Source organism: Dama dama, chromosome 12, assembly GCF_033118175.1.
Source record: "Dama dama isolate Ldn47 chromosome 12, ASM3311817v1, whole genome shotgun sequence".
In the NCBI taxonomy this organism is placed as follows: domain Eukaryota; kingdom Metazoa; phylum Chordata; class Mammalia; order Artiodactyla; family Cervidae; genus Dama; species Dama dama.
The window spans coordinates 94,040,209-94,065,107 of record NC_083692.1 but is presented as its reverse complement, the minus strand read 5'-3'; the positions used below and the strand labels follow the sequence as shown (position 1 = coordinate 94,065,107).

General features: G+C 38.6%; 2 protein-coding genes across 4 annotated transcripts in view; both read left to right on the top strand.

Moving 5' to 3' along the window:
- POLK (DNA polymerase kappa) overlaps positions 1-8,563 on the top strand; it is a 73,447-nt gene extending 64,884 nt beyond the window's left edge. For all 3 annotated transcript variants that reach the window (XM_061158148.1, XM_061158149.1, XM_061158147.1), the window contains 5 exons: positions 2,141-2,237; positions 3,324-3,495; positions 5,296-6,255; positions 6,809-6,851; positions 7,082-8,563. In XM_061158148.1, the coding sequence (XP_061014131.1) occupies positions 2,141-2,237; positions 3,324-3,495; positions 5,296-6,255; positions 6,809-6,851; positions 7,082-7,166 (1,357 nt within the window). In that variant the 3' untranslated portion in view covers positions 7,167-8,563. The remainder of the gene's footprint in view (positions 1-2,140; positions 2,238-3,323; positions 3,496-5,295; positions 6,256-6,808; positions 6,852-7,081) is intronic.
- Positions 8,564-13,427: 4,864 nt separating this feature from the next.
- The window catches only part of ANKDD1B (ankyrin repeat and death domain containing 1B), a 61,092-nt gene continuing 49,620 nt past the window's right edge, over positions 13,428-24,899 (top strand). Inside the window, 5 exon segments of the mRNA XM_061158331.1 lie at positions 13,428-13,471; positions 16,424-16,599; positions 16,602-16,679; positions 22,143-22,246; positions 24,665-24,763. Coding sequence (XP_061014314.1) covers positions 13,428-13,471; positions 16,424-16,599; positions 16,602-16,679; positions 22,143-22,246; positions 24,665-24,763 — 501 coding nt within the window.

Below are 24,899 nucleotides of genomic sequence, written 5' to 3'. Positions count from 1 at the left end.
TTAACTAATATTACTATTTCTTAAGAAAGGGCCAGCAAACCAATAGGAGAAAATGAACAGAGATCCAATTAGTTAACGGAAGAGAAGGTACAAATGGCTTTACAAATATGTGAAAATAATCCCAGTCTCTTATTTAAGAAATACAGATTAAAAATTCTCTGAGATAGCATTTTTCATTAATCAATTTGGCAAAGATACACACACCATTGGCAAAACTATGTGAGTGAAAAAGGTATTAAACTCTAAAGGAGAGTGTGCTAGTTTCTAATTAGTGGTTCTCAAGGTCAGAAGTCCTCAAGTTAAAGTGTCAGCAGGGTTACATTCCCTCTAGAGGCTCCAGAGCAGAGTCCATTTCCTTACTAAAAACTCCTAGAGACCACTTGCATTCTTTGGCTCACACACCGTTCTCCATCTTCAGATTCCACATTTTATCTTTCTTTGACTCTTACCCTCCTGCCTCATAAGGAACCTAGGGATTACACTGAACCTACCTAGATAGTCCAGGATCATCACCCCCATTTTAATTTAGCCACATGTGTAAAATTCCTTTCACCATGTAATGTACTAGATTCTAAGAGATTAGGATTTAGACATCTTTGGGGACCATTATTTTGGCCTACCACAGGGAGCAAGCGACTTTGTCTATCAAGATACAGATACACACACACACACAAAAAAAGATACAGATACACATGTACTTTGATCCCACTATTCTCTTTATCCCAGTCTTCTCTTTATTCCACAGGTGTCATCACATGTCATTTTACATGTATACAAAGTTGTGAATTGCATTTTTTTTATAATAGCAAAAGGTTGGAAATAACCTAAGTATCTACAAATAGAGGATTGGTTAAATGATCTTACGTATTTAAATTAGGATATCAAAAAAAAAATAAAAATAAATTAGGATATCATGCTGCCATATAAAGGGCTTCCCTGGTAGCTCAGCTGGTAAAGAATCCACCTGCAATGCAGGAGACCCCAGTTCAATTCCTGGGTCGGGAAGATCCCCTGGAAAAGGGATAGGCTACCCTCTTCAGTATTCTTGGGCTCCCCTGGTGGTTCAGCTGGTAAAGAATCGCCTGCAATGCATGAAACCTGGGTTTGATCCCTGGGTCAGGAAGATCCCCTGGAGGAGGGCATGGCAACCCACTCCAATATTCTTGCCTGGAGAATTCCCAAGGACAGAGGAGCCTGGTTGGCTGCAGTCCATGGGGTCACAAAGAGTCGGACACGACTGGGCGACTAGGCCCAGCACAGGACAGCTGCCATATAAAAATGAGGAAATCATTTACTTACAGGGAACTCACCAGGATGAATGAGAAAAGTAAAGTGGTAAACAGTGTCTGATATTTTACTATTTATATAGGGGAAGTGTTAGCTCATTTATAAAAGTATAACATACTTTTTATATGCATACAGTATTCTAGAGGAATAAATAAATAGGAAGCTGGCCATGTTGGTTGCCGCTAGGGAGGAGAACTGGGTTGCTGTGGACAACTGGGTTAGAAGGGGCACTTTTCACTGAATGACTCTTCAGGGTTTGCTCAAGGTTTTTTTTTACTGGTTACCCTGCTCTCTCTTTAGTGTCTTCCTCTTTTTTGTTAATATGACCTTCAACACCCTTGTGCAAATGAACTCACAAGTTCTGCATTTAATCTTACCAGCCCATTTCCAGTTGTCTATTAAACAACTTTATATAGGGACCATGAACCAACCCCGTAAACCTACTTGAAGATAATTCTCTCCCAGACAATATTCATGCAATAATTAGAATGATGTTCTCATCTGTACTTTCTTAAGACAGTGCTCTGTAACAGAGTCTGTATACCTATATATCCTAATGTTTTGTAAGTTCTTGGGGCATTATCCTTATATGTTGGTGAGTTTAATCATCTTTTAAAAAATATTATAGAGAACAAATGTACCTTTGCTAATCAGTTTAGCTGTAAATAATCTCCCATTATTTAGGAAGATCTTGAATGTTGTTACTTAATTATATCTTAGTACATCTGGAAACTTTATTCAGTACTATAGGAAATATACCTTAACGCTAGGCCATTTGCATGGACTGTATCATTTCTAAATTATCCTGAAGTATACTTGACTTTGTGCACCCAAGTTGTTCTTGTCTTCGTAGGACATTCAGTGAGATAAGTAAAGCAGAAGAACAGTACAGCTTGTGCCAAGAACTTTGCAGTGAACTTGCTCAAGATCTGCAGAAAGAAGGACTTAAGGTACTTTACTTTTATGTGGTATTCTTAGTTTTCTAAATTTTTAATAATAAAAAGCAACCTTAAACTGAGAGTTAGATTTTGCATTTAAAAACAAATTGGGATGTATCAAAAGAGTTCATATCTTCAGTAGAGACAGATTGAATTCTGACCCTTATCTGAAGCCTGTGATGAGGTCATTTTATGAGGAGCAACTTACGAGGCTGGAGTGACTCCAATATATTTCCAGAGTTTATATTACACTGGGAGTACATTTGAATAAGTTCAAAATCAGGGTTATATTGGCAGTAAACAATAAGGCAAAGAGAAGGATTTCTCTAGAACTGTACTGTTTTAAATGCCTTTCCAGTTATCCTTTAATGTCATGGTCAGGTAGACAGTGAGCTTGTGGAATAGGCATTTTGTTTCAAGGCCTTAATCCAGGTTGCTTAATACATTGAGAACAAAACCTGGAAGTCTTTGAACTTTGTGTTTTATAATCTTCACTCACAACAACCTATGTTTAGTATTTTTCCAACACTCTCAAAACAGACGTGGAGTTATTACAAAGTGTAATACAAAAGCATTAAAAAGTTGTTACAAAGAAAAGGCCATCTGATGTATATTTTCTTATAATCCTTCTCTATTATACCTTAAATATAAAGAGAGTTCTTTTTAAAAAAACTTCAAATAAACTTTTAATTTTAGAATTATTTTGGATTTATAAAATAGTTACAAAGAAAATATAGAGACTTCCAGTATACCGTTTCCCTCATTATTAACATCTTTTATTATCATAGTGTACATTTCTACAGTATAGAATAAAGTTAACAGAACTGACCAGTTAACTTTGCCCTTTATATGAAAGTCTTTCGTAAAAAACCAGCTGGAGGGGAAAGTAATAATTACTGACTAAAATCAGATTTTTAGATTGCTTACAGATTTTACTTATTCTTTATGACACTATTCATTACCGTGTTTTGTAAATAATTGATTATACTTCCATACTTTCTGTACATAAGAGACTTTCCTGAATTTTTCTAACATGTAAAAAATTTTTTTTCTAGACGTTAAAGAGCTATATAAAATAATGTATTCTGTTTGTTACAGGGTAGAACTGTTACCATTAAGCTAAAGAATGTGAACTTTGAAGTAAAAACTCGTGCCTCTACAGTTTCAACTGTTGTTTCAACTGCAGAAGAAATATTTGTTATTGCTAAAGAACTGCTAAGAACAGAAATTGATGCTGATTTTCCACATCCTTTGAGATTAAGACTTATGGGTATAACTTTTACTGTTTTTCCTTAAAATCTGCAAGACATTTACAAAGAGTCAATTTGAGAAATAGTCTCACCTCCATTTTATTTCTTAGACCCATTCAGGGAGTTGTATTTCTTCTACTTTCATTTTTCTTGATACTTAGAACCTGATGCATGTGAAGCCATGATCACTAGTTTAATTCGAGTAAGAATCAGTTAAAGTCATTCTTTTCCTTCAATACTTACTGAAATCCTTGGGGTTAGGTATTTTTCAAAATTTTAAACTTCAAATTTTAGAAAACAAATTCAGTACATGTTGAGTATATTGTGTAATACTCTTTTGGGATCTGAGGCAGCACTTTATGATCAAACATTTTATTATTTCTGTAGCAAAACAAAAAATATTCACACTGAGTTGTAAAGACTCAAAATAGCTTCACATCAATCTTGTCATCAGTTACCATTTGTTGCTTACAATTTTCAGAGCTTTTAGATTTCAGAATTACAGAAAAGGATTGTGGTATGACAAAACCCACTGAAATGTTGTGAAGTAATTAGCCTCCAACTAATAAAAAAATTAAAAAAAAAAAAAAAAAGAAAAGGATTGTGGCAGTATAAAACCACATTTCTAGCCATCATGGGGTAAAAAAGACAAACAAACCCTGTTTCCAAAGTGAACAAGTGAGAGAATGTTTAGGGATAAGCACTCCAGATGCCAACTTTACTGTTAAGAATAGGGGTCGTCAGCCGTACTTTCACATATGAAAGATAGCACACATGGAAGTCAATTTGAATATAGTATATTAGCTGAAAGAGCTAAAGAGTAGATGTTAATAGCAGCTTTATTTATAATTACCAAAACCTGGAAGCAACCAAGATGTCTTCCAATAGTAGGTGAATGGAAATTGTGGTACATCCAGACAACAAAATATTATTCAGCACATAAAAGAAATGATCTATTGGGATAGAGGATGGGGGAGAAGAAAAGAAAGGTAATGAGCTGTCAAATGATGAAAAGACATGGAGGAAACTTAAATGTATATTTTTAACTTAAAGAACCAATGTGAAAAGGTTACAATACTATATGATTCCAATATAGGACATTCTTGATAAAGCAAAATGGTAGAGATCTGAAAAGATCAGTGGTTGGAGGAATAGGCAGAGCACAAAAGATTTCTAGGGCAGAGAAACTACTCTGTATGATGCTATAATGGTGGATACATGTCATTATACCTTTGTTAAAATCCATAGACTGTACAACACCAAGAGTGAACCATGATGTAAACTATGGACTATGAATAATAGTCTTGTCAGTGTAGGTTCATTGGTTGTAACAGCTATTCCACTCTGGTGGAGGATGTTGATCATGGAGGAGTTTGTGCATGTGTGGACGCAGGGTATATATGAGAACTCTCTGTACTTTCTACTCAACTTTGCTGAGAACCTAAAATTATTCTAAAAAATAGAGCCTATTGCAAAAAAGAAGCTAAAGAATCAGTGCAATTGACTCCAATTAGTTACTCGGTATTTAATGGTATCATGAGTCAGATATTAATTGAAAGACCTATATAATCATGCTAACTGCAATAGGTACTTATTATTTAGTATACCCAGCATTATAAAGAGAGTAAATTTCTATTCATAATACCACCTTTAGAAAAGTATCCTTTAATTCAGAGAATATGCGGTGTTGCTTATTATTTTTGGCTAAACAGCCTTTTTTATCAGTGTCACAATACTGTTACACAAAATGACTTTATGCTTTACAGTTGAGTTGGTTTTGTTGAATTGGAAATGGATTAATTATGGTTGGTTTAATTTAGGGGTGCGGCTCTCTGGTTTTCCCAATGAAGAGGAGAAGAAACACCAGCAAAGGAGCATTATTGGCTTCTTACAGCCTGGAAACCAAGCCCTTTCAACCACCAGTTGTATACTAGAGAAAACTGATAAAGATCAGTTTCTAAAACCTGCACAAATGTCTCATAAGAAGAGTTTCTTTGATAAAAAACGATCTGAAAGGAAAGCGAGCCCCCAAGACACATTTACATGTGAAACCGTAAATAAACAAAGTTTGCAAACATCACAGTCATCCCAAGTTTTAAACAAGAAGATGAGTGAGAATTTAGAAATGGTGGAGAAATCACATAACTGTCAGACATTTACCTGTCCAGTTTGCTTTAGGGAGCAAGGAAGCATCAGTCTAGAAGCCTTTAATAAACATGTAGATGCATGTCTTGATGGACCTTCCATCAGTGGAAATCCCAAAATGTCCTCATGTTCACATGCTTCCTCTGCAGAAGTGAACGAGAAAGAAAATGTATATGGTTCTGTTTCTCTCTGTGAGAAGCGGGGTTATGAAACCCACCAGGAGAATACAGAGATCACGTCAGTAGATCCTGTAGAGCTGGTAGAGACTACTGGTAAACCATCAAATACAGACGATGTAGGGGCTTTAAGTAATAAGCCGAGCGAAGAGGAATGTTCTGGTCCTTCAAGCAAATCATTTAATATGGAACACTGTCCTCAGAATTCTTGTACTGTTTCACTGGAAAATGAAGATGTTGGGTCATTAAGAAGGCAAGAATCCCCCCAACCTAATTTATATGAAGTAATCAGTGACCAAGTTCTAGTTTGTCCTGTTTGTAACCTAGAACAAAAGACTTCGGATCTTACCCTATTCAATGTGCATGTAGATGTTTGCTTAAATAAAGGCATTATCCAGGAACTGAGAAAGGATAAGATTAATCCATGTAACCAACCCAAAGAAAGCACCAAAAGTACTGGTGAGTTTATGGGTTTTTTTAAAGAGTTTGATTTTCTAGGAATGTTTTATTAAAATTCAGATTGCTATTAAATCTAAAACATATACCTTTAAAGGGATAGTTTGTATATGCTGCCACTTAGGAAAATGTTAGTTACCTTACCATGGGTTAGAATTAGCTGAAGCCATTAGATTTGAAATATTGGGAAGTCTTTTGGTTTAGGCTTGACTTAGCACAGAATGAACTCAAAGGTTTAGGGAACTGAGTGATCTAATCCAAAAAAGAAATTCCTTCAGAGAACATTTGCCAAGGCACAGTGGTAAATTAGCTATAATTATATAGCCAGAAAGCCTCTTTAACTTGTTTTTTGGTAGTTCTGACTCTAACCCAGCTTCCAAGTTAGCTGCAATACTAATGAAATAAGTAAATTACAAATAAATTGTTTATAAATTTGAAATATGTAGTCCTAAAGAGATTTTTGTTATCTTTAATCTGTTAACTTTAACTTTTTAAGTCTTTAGAAACTGTTTTTACTATTTCGTGTTATTCATTGTGCATTATCTTCCCTCTAAAGATAACTCAGGCAAAGTGCAGAAGACTGGGAACAAAGCAAAAAGGTATGGCTAATTTGAGTTTTAATAAAGCCGGCTATGAAACTGTTATATTTTGAGGTCTGATTTTTAGGAAATGTTAAAAATGTGCTTTTATAAATCATTAAGTAAAAATTTTAAAATCAATTAGTTGCATAAACAGTATTTAAAATCTCTTCATGCATTTAATTTTGTGCTTTTCTGTTGTTATTATTCTTCTTCGTGCATTTTAATTACGATGTTCTGTTTCATTCCAGGCCAGGATTGATGACAAAGTACTCAGCATCAAAGAAAACAAGACCAAACAATCCCAGACACACTCTTGATGTATTTTTTAAATGAATGTTGAACATTTTATCAATTTTTTATTGAAACTTGTTATTTTATAATAACTGAATGTATTCTTCCCTGTTTCAAGCTTACAGGTTCATCTAGTGAAAGGCCAGTACAATAATGCCTTTGTATAAATTTGGGATATATACTAATTTACTTCTGTATACGTCTTTTGATAACAATGAGAATTTCACTTTCAGTTATACTTCAGTTAGATAATGCTGTTAGAGATAATTTTAAAATGAAAAGTTGGGAATGAGATCAGGAAGTGATTTCTTTATTATGTTTTATAGTGAATATAAAAACATATATTTATAAGGGCTTTCATAGGTTCAGATAAAACTATCATAGCATAAGAATTTTTTAGCACTTAGCCACTTTGTTGGCACTGGATGCTCTGCTTGATCTTAGTATCTTCTACAACTTTGAATAATTATATTTTAGGTCCTAGTATCTTCAGATACCTCATGAGAATTCGTTACTAATATTTATCATAAGTTCTATGAAGAGTATTAGCTTAGCAGAATTAGCCTGCGTGCTTTTGTTACCTTCAGGAAAATAATATCACAGTATTATTTTCTGTGTTAAAGGAACTTTTGTTTAAAATATGATTATTCATTTTATTTTTTTTATTTAAAATTTCTTTATCTAATGAATAAGCACTTATTCACTTTAAAAAAATATTTGAGATTCAAGGTCATTATGTTCTTATCTAGGACTTTTAGATGGCAATATTTCATTTCTTGTCAGTTGTATTTGTACTTTACACAGATCTTTTAAATAAAGAATAAATTGTACACTCTATTTTTATCATGATCTTCTAGAGAAGAATGTGCAGTTCAAAAGATTAATGTGTTTTAAAACACCTCATTTATCTTAGTTCTATTTCTATCATGTTTTTATTAATATTCATGAAAGAAGACAGCTTAACAATTGTTAGCTTAAGTAGTTGTTCCAAATGCTTTCATGGTATCAAGAGTTTTTATGAAAAACAAAACAAAACAATTATTTAATTGAAACATGAAAATGGGACCCATTGTCTGTTACTGCTTTAAGGAACCGAATCTTTCATTCTCATATTTTTGTTTCTTCTTTTCATATTTTATAGCTCATTACCTAATTGTATAAAGACATAATGTTTTAAGAATAGTGTAAATTAGGATCTCACACAACCTTTCACCAAAGTGGTAATTTGACTTTAAATAACTAGCTAGTTTAAAATTAGGCTTAGTGTTTATCAGAATACCAATTTCATGCCTAATATTATTATATGCTATGATAAGTATCTTGTTATAGAACTGCGATTCTTGATCATATGATTTACTTACATTAATTCTCTGAAAATTAAGTTCAATGAAACACTGATTTAATGTATTGAAAAATAAATAATACCATATTCTTTTCTATTTTGTTTTAGGTTTATTTTTATTGATTTTTCAACATTAGAGTAAATACTAAATTATTTTCATTTAGATTATTCATTTAATGAAATGTTATCATTTAGTAATATTTAATAAACATTTAAAATGAAAGTTTAAATGTTTAATTTTTTAGCCAATAGAAGTGTTTTTAGCCAATAAAAGTGTCCTTACTTTTCCACTCTTTTCCTACCTATGTTATTTTCAGTCTTATTTTCTTTGCCCAGAATTTTCTCCACATCCTTTTCTGTTTTATCTAATAATCCAACTCATTTTATTATACTTTTGTTTGGGGGACATTAAAAAAACACAGCAAAACCACAAAGATTAAGCACCTATAATCTTACCTATGTAGAGGATGACAATATAGGGAGCCACTTGGGAGAACACATTTGTAACACATATAATTTACAGAATACTAGTATCCAGAATGTATATAATCCAGAATACACAAATGAGTCCTATTAATCAGTAAGAAAAAGGCAACCAATACAAATTTGGTCAAAAGTCTTTAAATGGCACTTTACATAGAAATCCAGATGTCCAAACATGAAAACATCCTCAGCCATTTTAGTAATAGGGAAATGGGGAAAAAAAACCTCAAAGAGATTATAACATCTCTCCCAGATTCATAAGAATGAAAGGATCTAATGATATTGTTTTGGTGATGATGTGGAGCAATATGAACTCCTTAAAAAAATTATTTAATTCTTTATATTAATTAATTAGCTATTTTATTTATAATTATTAATTAATTCATTACGGGCTTCCCTGGTGGCTTAGAGGGTAAAGTGTCCACCTGCAATGTGGGAGACCCAGGTTGAATCCCTGCATCGGGAAGGTCCCCTGGACAAGGCAATGGCAACCCACCCCAGTACTCTTGCCTGGAAAATCCCATGGACAGAGGAGCCTGGGAGGCTGCAGCCCATGGGGTTGTGAAGAGTCGGACACGACTGAGCAGCTTCACATTCACAATTCTTTACATGGCTGTGCCGGGTCTTAGTTGCAGCACTCAGGATCTCAGTCTTCGTTGCAGCATGTGGAATCTTTAGCTGCTGCAAGCGGTGTGTAGGATCTAGTTCCCTGACCAGAGAGGGAACCCAGGCCCACCGTGTTAGGAGCTCAGAGTCTTTGCCACTGGACCACCAGGGAAGTCCCTATGAACTCTTACTTTGAAAACAACCTCTTTGGAAAGCAGTCCCTTTAGTAATTCTGAAGATGTGTATACTCAATGTGTAACTGTACTTCTGTATATATGCTGGTTATCTTCCATTTGCCCTCCTGATTTATTCCATGCCCTTCATTCTGTGTTATGTCCAGTGAGGCATCATGGCAGCAAGAAGCCACTGCAGAAGGTTTCAAGGATAGAAGACGAAGTTGGGTGTTTATTCTCTCATATACCTTTCTGAAGCTGGTTAAGTCTCTTGAACAAAGGTCACAACTTCTTCATATGTCATTCTCTGCTCGCTCTCTCTCCAGGCTCTGACAATGCTTTCTTTACCCTCAGCCTTTCACCCTACAAGGTGGCAACAGAGTTGTTAGCCCTCAGGTGCTGCCCGATCTTTTGTGCTTTCCTCACACCCTGCCCAGGGGGCGCTGGTGGTAAGGAACACGCCTGCCAACGCAGAGAAATGAGAGATGCAGTTGGATCCCTGGGTTGGGAAGACCCCCTGGAGGAGGGCATGGCAACCCACTGCAATACTCTCGCCTGGAGAATCCCGTGGACAGAGAAGCCTGGATGCCTCTAGCCCCTAGGGTCACAAAGAGTCAGACACGACTGAGGCGACTTACACAGCACACACAGCCGGCCCACACTTTTCTTAAAACTCATCTCAAAATACAAGGTGTTTTTTTTCTGCCAGGACCATAACTGATACAATGCCTTGGGATAACTATTGCAGATGTTTTTAGGAAGCATTTGCAAGGTTACATATAGCAGCACTGTAATAACCAAAAGATATGGAAATAAGCCAAATAGTCAACATTGGCAGAAAGGCTAAATCCTACCATTGTATTTTCATGTATATTCAAACAGTATAGTTCTACACATTAGTGAAAATGAAGGAATAGGTAATCAGAAGGTGGATGAATATCACAAACGTAATGTGGAGCAACAGAAGCAAATCATAGAAGGATGCCATTGGCAAGAGTCCATGCATGTAGTTCAAAACAGTGTATATCGCTTTAAGAATGTAGTCATATAAATCAGTTATACAGAGAAGTATGTACATTATTGCCCCCAAGATAGAATAATGACCTTCTGTGGGGAGAAAAGGGAATGTGACTGAGGAATGCACATGGAGCTGCCGAAATGCTATCAGTGTTCTATTGTCTTGGGTGGTGACTCTGTGGATGTTTACTTTTAAAATATTGTTTACATTGTACATATATATTTTATACACTCTTGTTCATAAATGACATATATCACAATTTTTTAAAAAATGTCAGAAATTTCTTTCTTTATTGAGGTGATATTTTCCTCCATCTCCACAGGTATTTGCCTCAATAGATAAACAGCACATTTCTCTCTGCTAGGACTTTGCTGAACACAGCAAGAAAGAGCCATCCCTTGTCAACATTTTCAGTTTTTCTCCTAACATTTCCCCTAATGCTATAGCTATAGCAGCATTTGGTCTACTCTCCAGTATCAAACTGTCAAAGTTGACCAAGTATTTTATCATCTCCAAACAAGTCACCATCTTTCCAGCCACATATGGAATATGTGTCTATATTCCTCAAAGTCCCTCCCTTAAACATGAAGTCAATTCTGTATACTGGGTTTTATTTCAGCACCCTACTTTTTAGCATCTCTTCAGAATTTCATTTCAGCTGTGAGTTACAGAAACCCAATCTGTCTCTTTAAAAAAATCAGTTCTAGTTTTCCCATGAAACATGAATTTCATTGGTTAGCGTTAGCTCAATGGTTCAAAGATGGGTTCACAGTCTAATTTTCTTGGCCTCACATGGCAGCTTCTGGTCACAAGATGGATGGGCTTTTCCAACGTCCAGCCTTACACTTGAGTTCCAGTTAGGAAGACAAGGAAGTGACAGGGATAAAAGGGCAATGAGTCTGTCCCACCTTAAGGAGCTTTCCTGGAAGCCCTACGTAACAATTTCCACTTCCATCTCATTGGCCAGACTATCACATGGCTTCCTCATATTGAAGGGAACCTGGAAATGTAATTTTTAGCAAGACACATTGCTACACCCAAACAAAAGCAGATTCTGTTAGTAAATTGTGTCTCACCTATAAAAGACTATATAAATCATACCATTTAATGGTGAAATTTTAGAAGCACTCCTTAAAAATAACACAAGGGTATCCTCTATTATTTTGCTGGAGTCAATTCAATAAATAAGATGAATTAAAAATTGGAAACAAAACTTTATTGTCAGATGTGTTTGTATTTTTAAAAATCTACATTTAATAAAGGAGTTCAAGGTTATGGCTACAAGATCAATGTACAAAATCAGGAGCATTCCTGTACAACAATAATAGAAAATTAGGAAATGTAATAAACATAATCTCTTTCATGATAAAACCTATAAGGGACCTATAGGGTCTGGGGAGGTAGGGAGGTGGTGTCATCTATCAGAATTTGTTGTGTACTTTAGAACCACCAGATATTACTGAAAGACAAACAGTATGTCTGAGTAAATTAGTCAGGAAGAATAGCTATTTTAAAAGATAACTATTCTCCCCTTATTCTGTAAGCTCAATAAAACTCAAAACAAAACTGCTCGTGGTTTTTCTCAGAAGTTGTTAAGTAGATCCTAAATTTTATAAGGAAGAGTAAAGACCCAAGAATAACAAGGTAGAAGGACAGGCCCTAGTACATATCAACATTTATTAAAAAGCTGTAGTAACTAATACCATATACTAATAGTGTAGTATTACTACTAATGAATTGGAAAGACTGATGCTGAAGCTGAAGCTCCAATATTTTGGCCAATTGACGCGAAGAGCTGACTCAATGGAAAAGACCCTGATGTTGGGAAAGATTGAGGGCAGGAGGAGAAGTGGGTGGCAGAGGATGAGACCGTTAGATAGCATCACTGACTCCATGGACATGAGCTTGAGCAAACTCCAGGGGACAGTGAAGGACAGGGAAGCCTGATGTGCTATAGTCCATGGAGTCGCAAAGAGTCGGACACAACTTAGTGACTTAAAAACAGCAACAAGAGAGTAGAACTGGCATGGGTATATATATTTTAGACAACTCAGTACCAAAAGTATCTGCTATTTAATAAATGGTGCCTGAGGCGCTGCTGTCCATGAGGTTGCAAAGAGTCAGACACAACTTAGCGACTGAACAAACAAATTGTGCCTAAACTCTGACTTTCCAACTGGTTTCTCAGCTTTTCCTGCTCTAAACCACTTTGTGCATTTATTGCACATTAGCCACAAATGATGTTTTCATAATGTCACCATTATGTCAGAAACAAAAGATGTCAAAAGCTCTCAACTCTGTCCAGGATCAATGGGAGCTGAGAAGAAGGGTAGGATTTTCAGCACATGATGATTTCTGTGGTGCAAATGGGCTTCCCTAGTGGCTCAGCGGTAAAGAAAACACCTGCAATGCAGGAGACGCTGGTTCGATCCCTGGGTCAGGAAGACCCCCCGGGGAGGAGAGCATGGCAACCCACTCCAGTATTCTTGCCTGGAGAATCTCATGGACAGAGGAGCCTGGGGGGCTACAGTCCACAGGTGGCAGGGAGTCGGACACGACTGAGGTGACTAAGCACGCATGCATGTGCAAATACCACGGCAGATTTCAAGCCACTGACACGATGTCAACCGGCTCACAAAACTCCTAAAAACTTAACAACTGGCTCTTGGTTGCCAATACAAATGAGCTCCTACAAATCACTGTCTTTGGTGCACACTAAACTCAGGTTTGACTTTCAAGGACACTGAATTCACACAGCATAGCTTGTAGTTTCCTCAATAAACTGAGCTGCTTCTCCCTTCTGGTGTCGTGGTCAGTTGCTCCCTCTGTCCAGAATGCACTTCCTGAATGCCCCTTTGCCCTCTGCATACACAATAAACATACATGATCATTCATCAAAAGACAATTCACCCAAGGATCACCATTCAGCCCAGGGACCCCTTTCAGGAAATGGTCCCTGCGCTGTAGGAAAACTGATCAGTCACTCCTTTGTGCCGCTGTTTCTGAAGCGTTCTTTGCTGTGACTTTGCTGTGGTCTCTCTCGACTGGGTTGTACGCTGCTAGAGATGCTGGACTGTCTTTTCCTGATCTCTGAACTCTAAGCAGAAAGTCTGGCACTTTGCAGACGTTAACTATTATCTGCTGACCTATAAATGAATAAGTAATATTTGTCCAAAGACTGATGTCTGTTACTCTCTTGCCATGTTTTCTTTGGAAAGACAGGGTGATGGCTGACTTAGATGGCTGCACTCAAGCTGGGCCATAGGGATGGGCATTCCAGGAACAGGGAACTGTACTTCTTTCCCTTTCTTGGGTAGTGGCTTATTTTAGAAATGATTTATTACTCTGTTCTTTCTAGGTAGCTTGGAAATATTTGGAAAAAGGCTCAAAATATGACCAGTAACCTAGGGTTTTAAAAAATGCTTTTTAAGGAAATATCTCATTGTGAAAAGCATACCTGGTGCTGATTTTTTTCCCCATTTTGAAAAGCAATTATATGTTAGAGCATCCCTGATGCTGGTAGGATGTCAGTGAACTTCACAGAGAGGTGGCATTTATACCCCTGGGGCAAAAACTGTCTTTTGTTGGATTATTAAGGGATAATCACTTTTGCTTTGTCATACACAGTTGAACTACCAGTTGTTCAAGAAAAACTCAAATGATATTATAGGGAGTATGGAAAACATGATCTCATTTATTAAGTAAATCATAGTATTGGACTGTTCCCCCTACAAGTGTGAGGTAATTTATTTTCTAAAATTGTTGCTATCTACAAAGGCTCAGTGAGACAAAAGATAATTCAGAGGCAAATAGTTTTCACCCTTTCTGTCTAATTGCAGTCTCTTAAGTTTGTTATTATTTCAAACTCATATATACCTACATACACATACGCATAAATGTACATACACCACATAAATATATGTGTATATACCTACTTTATTTGGGGGGGCTCCAAAATCACTGCAGATGGTGACTGCAGCCATGAAATTAAAAGATGTTTACTCCTTGGAAGAAAAGTTATGACCAACCTAGACAACATATTAAAAAGCAGAGACATTACTTGGCCAACAAAGGTCCATCTAGTTAAAGCTATGGTTTTCCCAGTAGTTATGTATGGATGTAGGAGTTGGACTATAAAGAAAGCTGAAGGCCAAAGAATTGATGCTTCTGAACTGTGGTGTTGGAGAAGACTCTTGAGAGTCCCTTGGACTGCAGGGACTCCAGTCCATCCTAAAGGAAATCAATCCTGAATATTCATTGGAAGGACTGATGCTGAAGCTGAAACTCCAATACTTTGGCCACCTGATGTGAAGAACTGACTCACTGGAAAAGACCCTGATGCTGGGAAAGATTGAAGGCAGGAGGAGAAGGGGACGACAGAGGATGAGATGGTTGGATGGCATCACCGACTCAATGGACAGGAGTTTGAGTAAACTCCGGGAGTTGGTGATGGGCAGGGAAGCCTGGCATACTGCAGTCCATGGGGTCGCAAAGAGTCAGCGACGACTGAGCAACTGAACTGAACTGATACCTACTGAACACACACACACACACGATCTTTGCCAAACCTATATCTGTTACTAATTCTATCAGCCCTTATAACACCACTTCTTTTTATTCCTTTTGTCAAGTCTTCAGCAGTTGCCTAATCTTTGGCCTTCCAATTTACTTCTCAGCTTTCACCAGTTTCTTTCCTTTCACTAAACCATAGACAATGTTTCCTAACATCACTCATCTGTGTGTGTGTGTGTGTGTGTACCAAAGAGGTGGGTCACTTCTGGGGTCAAATCTAGTTCTGTTTTGAGGCTTTTTTTTCACTCTCAGAATATGCTAAACTTCTAATTTAACTCCTAATTCAAGCACATTGTGTTTATGTACAGTAGGGATTCAGTGGAGATATCCTGGCTGTTCACTAGTCTACATTTCTTTCTTATTATTTGAATTTTAGCTAGGCATATGATTGCCCAGCATAGATTACTATATTTTATTAATTCTTTACTTTATAAACCACTACAGTCCATGGGGTCACGAGGAGTTGGACACGACTGAGCCGCTAACACATTCACTTTCAAGAAAGAAAGAATACCCAAGATGGGGAGGCCAGTAGGTTACCACTGCATTAAAATGGGATACTAAGGTTTTCCATTTTCAAAGAGGGAACTGAGTCGTACTTTATTCAAAAGAAAATTCTGGAAGCCCATTTAGAATTGATTCAGTACTGAAGATCCAATGGTGTTGGTTTTATAAAGCTAACCTCGACAACTCCGAATTGTATTCTATTCAGTTCAGTTCAATCGCTCAGTCTTGTCCGACTCTGCGACTCCATGGACTGCAGCACGCCAGGCTTCCCTCTCCATCACCAACTCCTGGAGCTTGCTCAAACTCAAGTCCATTGACTCGGTGATGCCATCCAACCATCTCATCCTCTGTCCTCCTCCCACCTTCAGTCTTTCCCAACATCAGGGTCTTTTCCAATGAGTTAGTTCTTCGCATCAGTCCTTCCAATGAATATTCAGGACTGATTTCCTTTAGGGTGGACTGGCTGATCTCCTTGCAGTCCAAGGGACTCTCAAGAGTCTTCTCCAAATTGTTCTCAGAACCACCTAAACATGGCCGGGACTTTCCTCTTAATTTCTCACCACAGGTGCTTCCAGCGCGGTGCGCGCCACACCTGAAGGCGGCCCCGCCCGGGCAGGACTGCAGCCCCGGGCGAGGCGCCCGCGGCGGAGAGCGGCCCCTGCGGTGCGCGGCGCCCGCGCGGGCCGGGCCTCGGGGACCTGGAGCCCGGCTTGCCCGCCCCCGGGCGCAGGGCGGAGGCGAGGGGGCTGTGGGAGGACCTGAGGGGCGCGGCGGCCGGCCCGAGATGGGCCTGTCCCGGGGCCCCCAGCAAGAGCGGCCGCAGGAGGAGGCGGCGGCGGCCGGACACGAGTTCCGTAAGTCCGGGTACAGGCCTGGAAACTCCCTCCGGGGCGGCGCGGGGCGGGCCGGGGGAACTGGCTGAGCAGCTGCGGGTGCCCCAGGGACCGGAGCCCATCCTCACCCCTCCGCCCTCGGTGGGCTGGGTTTCAGCTTTGGGATCCACACCCTCCCAAGGGTTGGCTCACGTTTCTCAGAACGTTTTATTTCAGGTTAACCCTGCATTGTAGGCGGAAGGAAAGTGTTCCTCTTTCAAATTAAGGAAGAGGATTTTCCAAGAAATGATTCAGCCCTTTTACAAATAAGGAAAGAGTTTTATGTGCTGTTATCTCCTACAGCCTGCGCCTTCACTAATTTATTGTGTGACCTCAAATAAGGCACCTAATTTTTCTGTACTTCAGTTTTAAAAGCAGGGAGGGGTTCCTCTGTGCCTTGGGAATAAATTTCCAGCATAAACTGAGGGATGCTGTTTAAGAGTCTTCAAAGTTAAGCATGACATCAAGTCTCTTAACAGGCACACCATCCATGTCAGCTCGCTGGGATGGCCTCATTTGCCAAAGACCAGCCTTGGGTACAGAGCATCAGTTTCTTAAGATAGTGTTCAGTTAGTTCATCCATCCATCCATCCAGCTAGCCAGCCGTTCTTTCTAGAAATATTTTCAAGAAATTACTATGTAAATACACATTCTAGATGTAGAGATGCAGACAGAGCATATTCTGGCCCAAGCTCAATTTCTGGTTGTGGAGGGTTGATAGATGATGAAATAAATAAGCAAATAAATGAATGAGATATTTATTTTAAGGTAGTGATAAATGCTTTGGAGACTATGGAACAGAGTGATGTGATTGTGACAGGGGAACAGGAGATGTGGTGATCAGGGCAGACAGGACATTTGAGCCAAATTTCTGAATGATAGGAAGGAATCAACTATGGAACCTTCCTCAGCAATCAATGCAAAGAAATAGAGGGAAACAATAGAATGGGAAAGTCTAGAGATCTCTTTAAGAAAATTAGAGATACCAAAGGAACATTTCATGCAAAGATGGGTACAATAAAGGACAGAAATGGTATGGACCTAACAGAAGCAGAAGATATTAAGAAGAGGTGGCAAGAATACACAGAAGAACTGTACAAAAAAGATCTTCATGATCCAGATAATCATGATGGTGTGATCACCAACAAGAGTCAGACATCCTAGAATGCAAAGTCAAGTGGGCTTTAGGAAGCATCACTATGAACAAAGCTAGTGGAGGTCATGGAATTCCAGCTGAGCTATTTCAAATCCTAAAAGATGATGCTGTGAAACTACTGCACCCAGTATGCCAGCAAATTTGGAAAACTCAGCAGTGGCCACAGAACTGGAAAAGGTCAGTTTTCATTCCAATCCCAAAGCAAGACAATTCCAAAGACTGTTCAAACTACCACACAGTTGCACTCATCTCACATGCTAGCAAAGTAGTGGTCAAAATTCTCCAAGCCAGGCTTCAACAGTATGTGAACTGTGAACTTCCAGATGTTCAAGCTGGATTTAGAAAAGGCAGAGGAACCAGAGATCAAATTGCCAACATCCATTGGATCATCGAAAAAGCAAGAGAATTCCAGAAAAACATCTATTTCAAAGCCTTTGATTGTGTGGACTGCAACAAACTCTGGAAAATTCTTAAAGAGATGGGAATACCAGACCACTTGACCTGCCTCTTGAGAAATCTATATGCAGGTCAGGAAGCAACAGTTAGAACTGGACATGGAACAGACTGGTTCCAAATAGGGAAAGGAGTACGTCAAGGCTGTATATTGTCACCCTGCTTATTTAACTTATATGCAGAGTATATCACGTGAAATGCTGGGTTGGATGAAGGACAATCTGGAATCAAGATTGCCAGGAGAAATATCAATAACCTCAGATATGCAGATGACACCACCGTTATGGCAGAAAGTGAAGAAGAACTAAAGGGCCTCTTGATGAAAGTGAAAGAGGAGAGTGAAAAAGCTGGACTTCCCTGTTGAGCCAGTGGTTTAGAATCCTCCTGACAATGTGGGAGACTCGGTTCGATCTGTGGTGGGAGAGCTAAGATCCAGCATTTCGGCGTTCTGCATGTACTACTGAGATTTTGTGCCCTGCAAGGGAGGATCCTGCGTGCAGCAACTAAGACCAGGTGCAGTTAAATAAATATTTTAAGAAAAAGAAAGTGGAGTAAGACCAGACTATTTGAATATTAGGGAGTGAAGGGGAGAGCAAATGAGATTGGGGTGGTACACAGAATCAGTTCAGGCAAGGCCTTGATGCCCTGAGAGAGGAACTTAAATCTGGTATTGTTGGTATTTTTACCAACAATAAATAAAAACTGGAAATAGAACTGCATATGACCCAGCAATCCCACTCCTGGGCATACACACCGAGGAAACCAGATCTGAAAGAGACACGTGTACCCCAATGTTCATCGCAGCACTGTTTATAATAGCCAGGACATGGAAGCAACCTAGATGCCCATCAGCAGATGAATGGATAAGGAAGCTGTGGTACATACACACAATGGAATTTTACTCAGCCATTAAAAAGAATTCATTTGAATCAGTTCTAATGAGATGGATGGAACTGGAGCCCATTATACAGAGTGAAGTAAGCCAGAAAGATGAAGACCAATACAGTATACTAACGCATATATATGGAATTTAAAAAGATGGTAACGATAACCGTATATACAAGACAGAAAAAGAGACACAGGTGTATAGAACAGACTTTTGGACTCTGTGGGAGAAGGTGAGGGTGGGATGTTCTGAGAGAATAGCATTGAAACAAGTATACTATCAAGGGTGAAACAGATCACCAGCCCAGGTTGGATGCATGAGACAAGTGCTCAGGGCTGGTGCACTGGGAGACCCAGAGGGATGGGATGGGGAGGGAGGTGGGAGGGGGGATCGGGATGGGGAACACATGTAAATCCATGGCTGATTCATGTCAATGTATGGCAAAAACCACTACAATATAAAATAAATAAATATATAAATAAAATTTTTAAAAAAATTTAGCCATTCTCTGCTATCCAATAGTCTACAAGCAATAAATGCTGGAGACGGTGTGGAGAAAAGGCAACCCTCTTACACTGTTGGTGGGAATGCAAACTAGTACAGCCACTATGGAGAACAGTGTGGAGATTCCCTAAAAAACTGGAAATAGAACTGCCATATGACCCAGCAGTCCCACTCCTGGGCATACACACCAAGGAAACCAGATCTGAAAGAGACACGTGTACCCCAATGTTCATCGCAGCACTGTTTACAATAGCCAGGACATGGAAGCAACCTAGATGCCCATCAGCAGATGAATGGATAAGAAAGCTGTGGTACATAAACACAATGGAATTTTACTCAGCCATTTTTTTTTTAATTTATTTATTATTATTATTATTTTTTTTTTTTTTTACTCAGCCATTAAAAAGAATTCATTTGAATCAGTTCTAATGAGATGGATGAAACTGGAGCCCATTATACAGAGTGAAGTAAGCCAGAAAGATAAACACCGATCCAGTATACTAACGCACATATATGGAATTTAGAAGGATGGTAATGATAACCCTATATGCAAGACAGAAAAAGAGACACAGATGTATAGAACAGACTTTTGGACTCTATGGGAGAAGACGAGGGTGGGATGATCTGAGAGAATAGCATCGAATAATATACAAACATGTATATTATCTATAGTGAAACAGATCACCAGCCCAGGTTGGATGCATGAGACAAGTGCTCAGGGCTGGTGCACTGGGAAGACCCAGAGGATGGGATGGGGAGGGAGGTGGGAGAGGGGTTTCAGGATGGGGAACACATGTAAATCCATGGCTGATTCATGTCAATGTATGGCAAAAACCACTACAATACTGTAAAGTAATTAGCCTCCAACTAATAAAAATAAATGAAAAAAAAAAAAGAAAATATTGCTATGAAAAAATAAATAAATAAAATAAAATTTTAGCCACTCTAACACCTGCGTATTGGTATCTCCTTGTGGTTTTAAGTTGTATTTCCCTCATAGGTAATGATGCTGAACATCTTCTCATGTGCTTATTGCCATCTATATATCCTCTTTGGTTCCTCTTTGTTCCATTGAAGTCTTTTCCCTATTTTTAAATTGGATTTTGTTTTCTTACTGTTGAGTCATTTGTCATATGTGTGATTTGCAAATATGTTCCCCCAATCTGTAGGTTGTCTTTTTTATTCTCTTAACAGTATTTTTCACAGAGCAAAGCTTGAAATTTTTCTAAGGTCCAATGTACTATTGTTTTCGTTTATAGTCATGCAGTTGGAGTCATGTGCAAAACAGAACTCTTTGCATAACCCCAGTTTAGGAAGCTTTTCTCCTGTGTTTTCTTCTAAAAATTTTATAATTAAAAAAAAAAAAAAAAAAACAACTTATTTCTTTGGCTTCGCCAGCTCTCCAGTTGTAGCAAGCAGGATCTTCGATCTTTACTGTAGCATGTGGGATCTACTTCCCTGACCAGGGAGGGGACCCTGGGAACAGGAAGTCTTAACCACTGGACTGCCAGGGAAATCCCTTTTCAGCCCCTTTATATTCCAAAATAACAACAAAGAAACAAACAAACAACTCAGTAAATCCTGGAAGCTTCTCTAAGCTATTTAATAAAACCTGCCATCTAAGTATGTATTATGTATGTGACCTGTAATGTTTGTGAATGTGAAGTCGCTCAGTCGTGTCCGACTCTTTGCGACCCCATGGATACCAGGCTTCTACATTCATGGGATTTTCTAGGCAATAATACTGGAGTGGGTTGCCATTTCCTTCTCCAGGGAATCTTCCTGACCCAGGGATTGAACCCAGGTCTCCCGCATTGTAGAGAGACGCTTTACCATCTGAGCCACCAGGGAACTTTTTGTTTGTAGTGTATAGTAATATTAATGTTTCTAGTAAAAGTGAAAATCTTCTTTTATCTCCTTTCATGTAAATGAAAATAAAACATGTTCATCCCTTTTAACCTTCATTCATGACCATATGATGTGCTGCCTTTCATGGTTTTGTTTCTGCAGGCCTGGCATCCCGCAGGGTTCTGCAGACAACAATTTTATCTCTGTAAGCTTGTACAGAGTATTTGGGCTCCTCCCTGCCTAATCTTGTACAAACATTTTATAAACAACGCCCCTTGAGAAGTCAGTGGCCACCCTCCAGCCTCCTAGAGCTATATACTGCACTGCTGACTTCAGGGTGGTCCTTGAGAATAATGTTTTGTTTGGGATAGGAAGATGTTTAAGGCTGAGAAAACACTTGCAGTGTGAGGTGAACGTGGAATCTTGATGATACAGCTTTATAAAATATTGAAGCAAAGTCCCCACATCCAAAATAGCAGACTGTGAAAGGTTCAAGGCTGTTGTTTCAGGTTTTTAGTTCCAAGGTTTGCCACGTGAGGTTTGCTTTCTCTTCAACCCTCTTCGATTCCCGCAGTCATGCTTGCTTGCTTGCTTTCAGAGCTGCCAAATGAGAGGAGCTTCCAGCATGCTGCTAAAAGCAATAATTTGTATCTTACGGAGAAGCTGTTTGAAAAGAAGGTTAATATTAATGCTGTGAACAATGTGAGTGGAAATCACAGATGTGACAAGTGACAGCAGTGTGGGTTTACACAGTACAACTAAAATAAAAATAAAATCGACTCTGCTAAATGAGATGAGGGGGAGCTCTTTTGTTGGCAATTCCAGAATGTTTAAGCTAATAGTAGAATCAAGCTGTAGAGGAGGCTCTGGGTGTTTTAATCGCTCTAATCTGAGGGGACGTGCCCAGGGTCTTTATATGCAGCTGTGCTAAGCCTATGGGTGGGCAGTGTAGCCAGGTGTCAAGGTTATGGGCCTGGACTTGGTCCTGGGTCATAGCCTGTGGATCACTTTGGCCTCACACATTCTGGGAAGGCAGAATGTCTTTTGCTACACAGTTCATCACTGTTTTCTCATCAGTGATGCGCCTTGTGGTTGGAGCCTTCCAAATTTAAAATCCAAAGGCAAGTACGGCTTTGCTTTTTACTGCTTGCGGAATATATAGTACATCTGCCTGTTGGGCAGAGAAGGCCTCTCCTGAGACCCGGCGCTCACTTGTTCTTCAGTGCCTGGGTTTAGGGGAGAAGTCCCACTGCCAGAAAAACGGACTGCCTACTGCTTGGCCTTGTGGAGATTTCCTGACAGCCCCACAAGGCACGGTTCATCAGTGAACAGACTGGGGTTGTGTCTGTTTAGGACGATGTGGAGTGCTTCAAGGTGGGTCTGGCAGAGGTGGGTTTGATGCTAAATGAAGCGTAAACTTTAAGAGACCTGCTTATACAGACTCCTTCCAAGGAAGGTGGAGGGACCTAGCGGTGTGTTCCATTGTTAAATGGTTTTGTAAAATCTGAAAAAGGAAGAAATTTAAACTGCCATCAGTTAAGCTTTCTGACTCTGACTTTAAAGAGGGCTCCTGAAAAGTGTAAACTTCACCTTCTACAAAACCTGGATCTGTTCCAGGCAGTGAGTCATAGAAACTGAGGAGTGCAGTGGAAGGATGTTTAGCAGTTGTGCCTGTGTGGATGTGAGGGGATTTGTCTGTATGTGTATATTGTGTGCATGTCTGATATGTTATGTGTGGATATCCTATTCATTACACTTACACATCCTAGAAAGAGTAGAAAAATGGCATATTTCTGCAGCAGAACAATTTTAGGAACAAAAAAGAGGAAAGGAAACAAGAAAGGAAGGGAGTAAAAGAAATAAGCAAGGATCTTTGGAGGTAATACATAGATTAGATTAACTGTTGAATAAGTAAAGCAATAATCATTTTTCTAAACAGCAGGAAATAGATCCTCCAATGTACCTTTCAATAACCATTTGAAAAATTTTCCATATAACTTTCTAATATTTTAAACCATACTTTTATATAAAAGTACTTCATACACCAAAACTAACAGCCAGTGTAGCAAGTTATTATAAACTCCTGATGAATTATATTATAGTTTCTAATGACATCTTTTTTAGTCCTGTTTACAGCAAATTGCTGACATGGTTGCTTGTAGAGTTCTTTAAAATCAGTGATGACAAAGATGAAAAAAAAATGGAAGTGGTTTTATTGACTTTGCTTGGATGCTATTTTGGTTTGCATCCTTATTCACAAATAAAGGGGAGTTTACAAGCCCAAACTGGGCATACTAGAATATAGCTCTAGACTGCAAACATAGCAAGGGTAACTCATGTTTTGTCAAACTTAGTTTATCACTGATTTAGCTACTAAGGAAATCAGATGTTTAAGCAGTTCTCATATTTTTGCAATAATTTATTAATGAGAAGCAAAGGATAGTAAATTCTTTGGAAGCAAAATCAATGTCCAGAATGTGGGAAATATGACATGTGTTTTACTTACAAGCAAAGCATCCTTCGTCTGAAGCACCTCAGAGTGTCTCCAGACAGCCTGGGAGCCCCAAGCTGGCTTTTCTTTGAAGCAAAAGACAGTCATGCTTTTTTATCTGCGTGTGTCTTTCCTTCTTTCCTTCCTTCTCTCCCCACCTTCTTTCTTTTTGTCTCTTTCTTTCTTCATTTGTTTGATTCAATACAATTTAAAGTCCAGAAAACTACAGGGGAAAGAGCCACATATGGACTGAACTTCTAGGAAAATTTTTTGTTATGCATTATCAATATATCCTACCATTATTAATGGTTGCATACAGGAAAAATACAGCTTTTACACTCTAGTTGAAATCTATTATATTGTTATAATCAGTCATAGGTTATGCAGTGGATTTCAGCTTGATGTATACACTCCAGTTGGTTGCTAAATTCTCTGATGTTATCTAATAGTAGAGAAATGTAAGATTATGCTGGATACAGTTCTCACTGCTTTTAAAGACAAGGCAAAGAGTAGATAACCAAAACACAAACACCTGGTTAAAAAAAAATTATGGCCATTTCAAGAACCAGGAATCTTAAGAACGCAAAATAGCAATCAGATGACTGAAGACACAAATTATGTTTCCTCAGATGAACCACATAGTCTTGCATTTTGCAGTGGGGACAAATCGTTTATCTGCTGTGGATTTCTTGCTTAATCACAAGGTCAGGGTGGATACTGCTGATAAGGTAAGGCCATCATTTGGTAGAATGGATTCAGTTCAGTTCAGATCAGTCACTCAGTCATGTCCAACTCTTTGCTACCCCATGGACTGCAGCACTCCAGACCTCCCTCTCCATCGACAACTCCCGGAGTTTACTCAAA